Genomic DNA, 10468 nt, shown 5'->3' on the forward strand with positions numbered 1-10468 from the left:
TTCACAGGGCAAAATGCAGTGATACAAATCTTGACAGCCTTCATGAATGCCATTATCTAAACTGCATTTCTCTTTTCTTCTCCTCTACGAAACACCTACAAGTTGTTGCTTCAACCACGTTGTACTAGAAATTCTTTGCACTCTTAGGCCTAAACAGCTCAAGTCCTATAACATGGGCTTCTCTTTTTGAAGTCACCAAGGTGAAAGATCACTATGCCAATAGCATAGATCAAATTTTATAATTTGATTATTTTTCTTGTGTTCTTAAATGCACTTTTTCTGAGGCTGAGAAAGTTCCCCCATAGTCCCTTATAGTGTTAGACATATAGTTGGTCTAAGTGCTATGAAGTGCCATCTACATTGCTGAACCTGGTTTTGAACATCAAACTCACCACAATTGCACCTTGGATGTGTTAGGAGAAATTATTTCGGTTGTCGAAATGATATAGCTGCTTGTTAGTCGTTTACATACACTGGGGAGTCAAAATATGTCAGTGCTTGTTAGTCATTGACAAACACCAGGGAGTCAAAATATGGTTGGCTGGGATCAACACCTTGGCGGTGGCCGGTGTGCGTTACCAAGATGTGAACATAGTGACACGTCCTTAAGAGTACGTTACGATTGTTATACTCATTTGACTTATTTCTATTTCAATTCATGAACATGTTTTATCTTTTTATGAAACATTGTGATAGTTTATTGAAGACAACACATTACAACATATTGATAAAGGGGCAGAGATTGCCCCAAAACTAAATCACTCCTATATATGCTGGCTTCACCAGCAAGTCTGTAATACCCCTTATCTCTTTCAACCAATGTTTAAAAATAAAACTAAGTCGACCCAATCGAGTAAATGATTCAGTCGTTACGGCCAAAATTGAGTTGCCTCCCTCAAGCGATGTTTCATCATGTCACCCTTGTTATCTTTGAATATTCCACTGGTACCCATTAGGCCAAAATTTCCAAAGGGAAAAGTTCAAATAGAAGGCAGAATCAGACTTTATTCTCTTTAGATTTCAACCAGAGATAATCTCATTCTATTTCCCATGGTGATGTTGGGTTATGATCCCCAAAAAATCATCATGCACCAACACCCAAGAGGGGATCAAGATCTAAATGTACTTTAGAAATCCATCTTCTACACTAAAGGCATCTTTTCATAAAAAAATTTCTGGATTCTTCATGGAGGACCCAAGCCATCACAAACGAGACATGTTCCATAGGAAACGTTCTCTCCCCATGGTGTGAGCTCCTCCTCTCTTTTTTTTCAAAAAAGCAGGGTAAAAAAAGCTGAGAAGCCCAACAAGGAAACAACGACACCGAAGGGACAACACATGCTTTCTCACTCCGTTCTTCTTACTCTTTTTTATTCTACTTTTAAATCAACTCTTAAAGCGACTTCTTAAAATGGTTGGCACGCTCATTTATTGCGCTCGCTGGCTCAACTCCAACTAACTCTTCTAAAGCACCACTCGCAGGTTCTACTTGACTCTATTCAACTACCTATCACAGTTCTCGAGTTTCTTTCTTTCTTTTATTGTTGGATTCTTTCTTTATCTAGATTCGGAATGAACTTAGCGGAAATTTCTTTGACAAAAACGATGGTGTCTCCTTCTATTTTAACTAAGCCACCCAAGAATTGAGCTACAAATCTTCCTTTCCTGGCGAACATTGAATACATAGTTGATGGTTGGATTCCTTCCTCTTGTTACCTAAGATACATCTGTTTACCGATTAGAATTCTTCTCCTTTTGCAAATTGTGTTGACTCTCTATAGAGCCTGAAAACCGGGAAAATGATTGCACCTTTAGGGGAGCCAGAGTACTCTAAATGATGTCCTTAAGAACCCAACAACAACTATCACCACTAAGTACCTGAAAAGGACTTAACTGAGAAGGGATACAGGGGAGTCAATTAGTCATGCCTAAACCCTCCCATCTTCTCCACATTGGAAGCAAAGACCACCTCGAAACTTCTAATAACCTTGAATTCTTCTTCCTTAAGGGGTTGTTTGGTTTGAAAGAATGCTGTGGAAAAAGATAGAAGGGAAAGCCTTTTCCATGTTTTCACTGCTTTTCACTGTTTGGTTACATGACAAAAGATTTTTCGGGTGGAAAGCCTTATCCGCCTAGAAAAGAAAGCACTTTTAATACTCCTAAAATCTTTCCGCCTTAAAACCTAGGATGTGGTTTCCCTTTCCGATAGAAAGAAATACCGGGTCTCTCTCTCTTTGTCTCTCTCTCTCTCATTGCTACTCTCTCTACATGTACTTGGATTTCTCATTAGCTTGTCAGGTACATCTCTCTCCGAAAAAAAAAGGAAACAAAAAAATCCCACTCTTCTACTTTCAGTTCCCTCTTCGTCTCTACATTCCAAGATGCATGGCCATGGAAAATCACTCGCCCCTGCTCTAAGTTTTAGGCCACATCCCTCCGAACGAATTTAAGGACCAGTGGTTTTACTCCAGATTTTTCCACTTAGAGACACCAAATCTCTCTCTCTCTCTCTCTCTCTCTCTCTCTCTCTCTCTCTCATCAGTTTTTTCTCCATCTCTGGCCTGCTTGCTGGAAATCCTCATTCTTCCGGACAACACATGTTGTTCTGCATTTCTTAAACAGTAAGATGGCTCGGAGAAGATGCTCAAGCATTTCTTGCAAAAGGGGAGTTGGGTGTTTACTTCCCCGAAGAAAGCGAGGAAAAACAAACACACAAGAGAGAGAGAGAGAGAGAGAGAGAGAGAGAGAGAGAGAGAGAGAGACTGCCCACCTTTCCATTTCTCCCTTTTCTTTCTTCTTCTCTCATAAGTATTAAGCAAGTCTGGTAGCTTTCCTTTCCCCCCTTTTTCCCATTCGATTGATCGATCGATATAGAGTAGCCATGGAAGAGTAGGGAAGGTAGCTAGCCAAGAATCAAGAGAAAATGGCTTCTTCTTCTTACCATGTGGACGATGACCATGATTAGCTGTTTAAGTTGGTGATGATCAGGGGTGCTCATCGAGGACTTGGAGTGGGAAAATCAAATTTGCACTCGCGCTTCACCCAAAACAGGTTCAGCCTGGAATCCAAGTCCGCTATTGGTCCACATGCAACATCCGCCTGGAAGAAGAATGGGCACCTCTCTTGACCAGTGTTTGTTAGGAGTTAGTTCTAAGTGGGTAGAGTCGTAGAATGGGCACCTCTCTTGACCAGTTCTTGCTTGTTATATCGATCAGCCATGGAAGATTAGGGAAGGTAGCTAGCCAAGAATCAAAAGAAAATAGCTTATTCTTCTTCTTACCGTGTGGATGATGACTATGATCAACTGTTTAAGTTGGTGCTGATCGAGGGGTGCTCATCTAGGGCTTGGAGTGGGAAAATCAAATTTGCACTTGCTCTTCAGCCACAACACGTTCAGCTTGGAATCCAAGTCCGCTATCGGTCCACACACAGCATCCACCTCGAAGAAGCAGACCATTGGTTTATTAGTAGCTCTAAGTGGGTAGAGTCGTATAATGGGACCTCTCTTGACCACCGGTCCTTGCTTGTTATTAAAGAATGGAGTTGTGTTGTGTTTGTTCTAAACTTTCTATGCTAGATACAACTTGCCAACCATGATCATGATTATTGTTGTTGGTTCTGTATCTGTGAACACTTTTCATGGCTTTTCATTTTCTGAATTGCTATTGTTCCATATGGTTATTGTTGTTGGCTCTCCAACAAGTAAGACCTTTTGTGCATTTGCAATTTCTGAATTGCTATAATGTACCGTATGGGTGTCCAACCCAATTGCGTTTTGGGTGTGTAATTGGGTTGCACACCCAAATGTAATCCAAGATGTTGTTCAATGTGCTATCTGGTTGCAGTTTTCTATTCACATTCCATATTGCCATCGCCATCACTTTAATTGGGCATATGAATCTTCAATTTGAACTACAGCAAAGTGCTAACCTTCATGTTAGTTAATTTCTTAGATTCAAGACTCTGCTCAACTGCACTATAGACAGCCAATATGATTGTAATGTCCTAAGGGATGCAACCTTAACCAATGGAGCACTTCTTCACACTTTGAAAACTTGTATCCACCTTGATTTGCCCTTATTCTACATAAATAATGGCCATGTGGCACTAATAGTTCTGCTCTGAATGTTGGTTAATAAATCATGGGCTCAATATCACCGGGCCCATTTGATCACCTTATCGAAATCTATTGACGTCCCATGGATTTGTGTTGGGCACTTCAACCTCTTCAAATCCTCAAATGAGAAAATTGGGGGAGTTGACCCCTCATTGAAGGATATGTGGGATTTCAATCAATGCATATTCAACTGTTCTCTCCTCGAGGTGAAAGAAATTGGTCACAAAATCCCTTCTTTCCGTCTGGCCAGAGAGCAGGAGATCGTCCCATGTTTCCAGGTTTTAGAAATCTCAGGATGGGGAGAGATTTCTAAAACCTAGATTTCTTACTTAAAATCCAAGAAGCACTGTCCGGACAACATACAGCAGCTTGATCATGAACTCTCTTTTACACTGTTTTCAAACTAAAATCTGAATTCTAAAATCCGCATATCCAAACAGCCCACAAAGTTCATATTGAAATCTGGAATGCCAGTACTTGTTGTAGATTTGGTCTCTTGTTGTCACAAATCAGAAATGCATTAGAAAAAGTCCAGACTGTTCTTGCTGATTCTCCCCTTGACCGGACCCTTATCATTGAAGAAGGAAATATCACTAGTCAGTTCTTCACTCTTGCAAATATAGAAGAGAGTATGGCCAGGCAGAAGTCTCAGTAAAGTTGGTTAAACTCAGGTGACTACAATTCCTTGTTTTTCCACTCTATCACCAACAGATGGAACCAGAAGCAACATTCAAAAGTTGGAGAGGGGATGGGTCGTGTACTGAAAATCTTGTGCAGATTAATGAGACATTTCTCAACGTCTATCACGATTTGCCCACCTTTTGGGTTGACTTTTCTTACTCAAGTTACGCCTTTCGGGTTGACCTGAGTAATAACAACCCCCCCCCCCACACGCACACACACACACACAAAAAGAATCCTAAACCCTACATTTAGTGCCCTGACCCCCCAAGGTTCCAATGTCTCCTCCCCTTACGATTTTAGACCTATTGTGTTATGCAATTTCCTCAGTAAAGTCATCTCCGAAACCTTAGGCAACAAACTTTGTGTGTTTATTTGGAAGCTAATTAGCCTGCCTTCATTTTGGGGTGTCAATTATCACATAATCTTCTATTCTCTCATGATCTACTGCGTAATAACTTCCACGCAACAACGTTAGGCCTTCTGTGTGCCTCAAGCTTGATCTGATGAAAACTTTTTATTGGGTAAATAGAGATATTCTCATCGAATTCATGGGAAAGCACGAGTTGGATAAAACCAGTGGAAAGTGTGTATATGAATGCATTAACACTCCAAAGTTATCCATATTGATCTATGGGTCTCCTTAAAATAATTTCTCCAGCTCAATGGGTTGCAGCAAGGGGATCCATCGTCTACCTTTTCACTATTGCCATGGAAATGTTGTTTCTTGGTCTTGAGGATGCCCTCCTCAACTGAAGAAAGACTGGATTTCCCTCATTGATAAAATTGAGAAGTTTGCTAATTGGAGCTCCCATTCCGTTAAGGGAGGAGGATTGTGCTGATCATTTATATTCTTTAATACATAGCAAATTTAGTATGTATTTTTCAACCTCCCTAAGTGAGTTTAGTGTGTTTTTTTCAACCTCCGGAAGGGAGTTATCAATAGAATTGAGAGAATTTTTGGGTACTTCCTATGATTCGGCCCTGACTCAAAACGAGAATGCATGCCAACAGCTAGTAAGAAATATGTAAACCCAAAGATGAGGGAGGTCCTCTTTGACCCAGATCTTTTTCAGATCTTTGGACCTTTCCTTCCCTAGAGAGGGGGTGTATTTCTAGTTAATGGGAATTTGATTTGGCAATCATCTATTTGCCCTCTCTTGCCAGCATCAATGACAAACTTCCAGAGGGCATATTTGTGGCTAGTGCTAAATATCTCTTTCATTGCGCTACATTTGACTGGCAGAAATATATGATTTTGTTACACGAACCCACTTCCTGACCATGTTCAGAGAGAGGGCAAGGCTCCCTTTATATGGAAATTAGAGGCCAGGGAGCTATCCCCTTGACTCGAACTGATGAGAATTTGACTCCACGAGAAATTAAACAAAAAGCTGCCGAATCGGCCTATTTCTTGCGTGTACCAATTGAAGTATTTTGAAATAAACTGTGATGAAGAATGAATGTTTTCTTTCTCAGTATGAGGGAAGAGGAAGTCCAGAAATTGGAGAATGGTCCATGAACGTGATGCAACTTTAAACAATCCAGGAAAAAAAAGAGAATCAACAAACATCATCTTTGAAACTTGATGAAGTATATCCATCTTGATTTTGATTTTGTGGTGGAGTATTAGATCTTGGGCTTGTGGGAGGTTTCTCTCAATCTAGTAGTTTTCCTTCCAGGCGAACCTTCTTAAAAAAAAAAAAAAAAGCTTTTTGAAGCTCTGCTTCCACCATTTCTACATTGGATCATGAATTGTAATTTGACTCATCTATACTTGCATTGTTTGAGGCTCTTGGAATAATGATGATTAGCTCAGCAATTTTCTTGTTTTTTTTTTTTTGAAAGGCGATTATCTAAGTAAATTTTAACATTATCATTTTGTTTTCCTCATATTTGACCACCATGAAAAAAAATATTTCCTTTAAAAATTATTTTTTCATGGATTGCTGACCCAATTTAGGTAAAAATTGTTTCAGTTAAAAACTTTCCAAGGTTTTTTGTTGGAAAATTTTTAGATAATTTTTACCTACAAAAACATATTGCTAAAATGTTTTATGAAATATCATAGAGATCGAAGGAGATACATACGGTTTATTTTTATAATCAAACAAAAATGAATTTAAGAAAATGGTCTTTGGTGTTCAATTAGGCTCTCTTCACTCGCGTTCCCGGAAGACCAAATTCCGGGAAAACACCCCCATTTTCCCCGAGAAAGCTAAAATTCGCATGTTCACTTGTCTTCAGAGGATTTTGAAGGAGCCTAGGTGGAAAATGTCACATCTGACATGGAAATTGGGAAAAATATGTGGAAATGAGTCTTTTCTCACAAGTGTGAGATTCCTTTTCCGTTTATTTTGGTCAGATTTGCTTTCCCAAAAAAACTAGTGAAAAAAGTGGGCAAGCAGTTTCTCGGGAAACCTTTTCCTGCACAGTTCCTGCATAAGCACAGGAAACCTTGTCCTGCACAGTTTCCCTGGAGTTCGTTTCCTAATGCCACGTCAGATTCCCAGGAAACCTTTTCTTTTCCTATTCAGGGAAAACAAGTGAACAGAGCCTTAAGGTGTTCATGAAGAACAAGTTGTTCCAGCTCAATGTCATCAAGAATTATTCACTATTGCATGGGAACATATTCATCTTCGAAACATATTTTTTCTTTCTAAAATTTTTCTATCAGAGTTTCCCTCATTCAATGCAAATTGGAAAAATTATTATTATTTTGAATGGCTAAAAGCGACCTAGCTGGTCAATAATAATACAAAGAATGAGAAAAAAGATAAAAGAAAAAGAAACAAAAACATCCCCAATACACAAGAAACGAGAATCAAGGCGGCAAGAAGTCAAAGAGCTCCAACCCCTCTTTGGAAACACCATCCATAGCAAGCTTATCGGCATCTTTGTTTGCGGTCCTTCACACGTGTCTAAAAGAAATCTCCTAACCTCCAAGACGATCACGAATGTCGTCGGAAAAGGCCGCAAATCTCCAAGGGATAATAGAGGATCCCTTGAGTTGGAAAAATCAATGTCCACAGAAAAAAAGATTTTCAAGAAAAATTTCCATGCTTGCGTCTATTTTTTTTGATCGACTTGATTTTCTAGGGATGGGTGTATGACACAATTAATTCCAAGCAAAACCAATGCTTCTCTCCTCAATACCTATTCCACTCCTCTTCGAGTCTATGTGACACAACCAAAGTGGAGAGAAGATCAATGAGGAGAGGATAAGAAGTGGTTAAAAAGTAAGGAAAGAATAAGCCGTGCTTTGAGTTGAGTTTTCTTTTTCCTCACTCAATCCCTCAGATGTCTCTCCTCTCTTGTCCTCCCTCACCATTAATTAAACTCAACTCAACTAAACCTTTGACGCAAACTAGTTGGAGTCAGCTAATGAATCATTTTAGAAAATTTTCATGAAGAAGGTGAAAGGATCTACCCGGCTCAAATTGAGAAAGTCCAATCCTGAATCCTTTTAGGAAATTTTCATTAAGAAGATGAAATGGTCTACCCGGCTCAAATTGACTAAGTCCAATCCTGACACTAGTCGGGTTCGTCTACATGGATCATTGTCTTTCATTCTATCCTATCTAAGGTCATGTTCTCCGTCATTTTCCTAGCCCTCAAGTCTTTCCTCATTGTTTCTATCAAAGTTGTTTTCGGTTTGCCCCTACCTATTTTTTACTACATCAACTTGGCATGAGTTGCTTCTTCTCACCATTGATTAAGCTAACAAAAATTTCAAGACGCAAAAAAAAAAAATGGCTAGTTAAGAAAATACAACAAAGAAACTAAAGATAGTTGCCGAATGATTAGTTTTCACTTTGGACACATGTAATTGTTGCAAAAAAGTACAGTGAGTCCAACGTTATTGGATGATCTAAAACATTCAGATTTTCGTGGCATGACCTAATTAAGTTGGGACCCAATAAATGAATGGTTTAAAGCCTCCAATAATAAGGGCACCAATGTGATTGATTCACCCCCTTTTCCCTCCCCGGGCCACCCACTGACAGTGTAAAAAGCGTAGCAATAAAATACACTAGACAACCCCTCGATTAGCCATTAACGAACAAAGAAAGCACTGGAGCTTATTGGTGGGGAAAAGAGTAATAGCAACCCTAATATCAGATGTGTTCCATTCTACTCTAATTCATCCAACTTGTAAGTTTTATCAACGCCCTCTCTTACTCCTTTTTGGCATCAATGCTTCAATTTCTCCGTAGAAAGCTATTCTACCTCTATTCCTTTCAAAACCCATCTCTTAAATCCATCTCTCAACTCTCAAACTCCACAAATCAACCATCATTTAAGGTCTCTTACCTCATCAACTCATGTGGGCCGTCAAAAGAAGCAGCTCTGAAAGTTGCTCAAAAGATCAACTTTGAAACAGCAGAAAAACCAGACTGTGTCCTAGCTTTCTTCAGAAACCATGATTTAACCAAAACCCACATCTCAAATATCATTACCAAGTGTCCACAATTACTCGTATACAATCCAGACAAAACCCTAAAGCCCAAATTCGAGTTTTTCCTTGGTTTGGGGATTTCAGCCCCTGACCTTGCAAAGACCCTCCACTTAAACCCATATATATTGGCAAGGAGTTTAGAAAATCAAATCATTCCTACCTTTGATTTCCTTAAGAGCGTTCTTCACCCAAACGAAGGCATCATCGTGGCCCTCAGGCAGTTACCATTTCTTATTCAATTTAATGTCCCAAAAGTACTAGAACCCAATGTTAAAACCTTGCGAAATCATGGTGTGCCTGGATCCAGGATTTCAACACTTAGCATGACAAATCCTAGAACACTAGGGATAAAATCTGATCGTTTTAGTGGCATTGTCACGGCAGTTAAGGAAATGGGGTTCGACCCGTCAGGTTCATTATTTATAGCAGCGGTCATCGCAATGGCAGTGTTGAGTAAATCGACCTGGGCAGGAAAATTGGAGGTATATAGGAGCCTTGGTTGGACTGACGATGAGATTCTTTCAGCATTCAAAAAGCAACCCTGGTATATGACCACATCGGAGCAGAAGGTTAGGAGGGTGATGGATTTCTTTGTGAACAGATTGGATCAGAAGCCATCATTTCTTTCCAAACACCCAAATTTTCTTTTGCTTAGTTTGGAGAAGCGCATTCGTCCTAGATGTTCAGTTTTGCAAGTTTTGATGTCAAAGGGCATCCTTAGGAAAGATTTAAAGCTGTCCACCGTATTGCCATTGACTGAGAAAAAATTCATGGAGAAGTATGTGACCAAGAATAAAGAGAGTGTTCCAGAAATACTGAGTGTATACCAAGGCAAGACAAGAGTTACAGGACTAGACATTGGATCTCAAGAATCAGATGCGGTTCAGAAATTGTAAAATGTTGGTATCGAAGTGCATGGAAGATACACATTTTTCTATATGGTACTAATTGCTATTCAACAATTTAGTTTAATTTTATTGTTATTTTCAAGAAAAATAAAAACAAATTAGTTTAATTTTTGTGTTGTACCACTAGTTCTAGTTCATTGGCGGCAATGCTTATTTTATTTTGGAAAACACTTTGAAAACGGGATTCCGTGTGGAAAATAAAAAACGGGAGTGGTGTGACCGTTGGTTTGACGTTTTCAAGATTTATTTATTGCTTGTATGGGGATTTGAGCTCCCTTACTTTGTCTTTTTGTGGGTGTGGCT

At 39.4% G+C, this 10468-nt stretch overlaps 1 protein-coding gene across 1 annotated transcript; it reads left to right on the plus strand.

Annotated features, from left to right (window-relative positions):
• The first annotated feature begins 8995 nt into the window (after positions 1-8995).
• LOC143888868 (transcription termination factor MTERF15, mitochondrial-like) lies at positions 8996-10153 on the plus strand. The gene has a single exon (XM_077393257.1). The coding sequence runs from the start codon at positions 8996-8998 to the stop codon at positions 10151-10153; it is 1158 nt and encodes a 385-aa protein (XP_077249372.1).
• The last annotated feature ends 315 nt before the right edge of the window (positions 10154-10468 follow it).

Source organism: Tasmannia lanceolata, unplaced genomic scaffold, assembly GCF_043159265.1.
Source record: "Tasmannia lanceolata isolate RefF3 unplaced genomic scaffold, GAP_Taslan_0.1 ptg000012l, whole genome shotgun sequence".
In the NCBI taxonomy this organism is placed as follows: domain Eukaryota; kingdom Viridiplantae; phylum Streptophyta; class Magnoliopsida; order Canellales; family Winteraceae; genus Tasmannia; species Tasmannia lanceolata.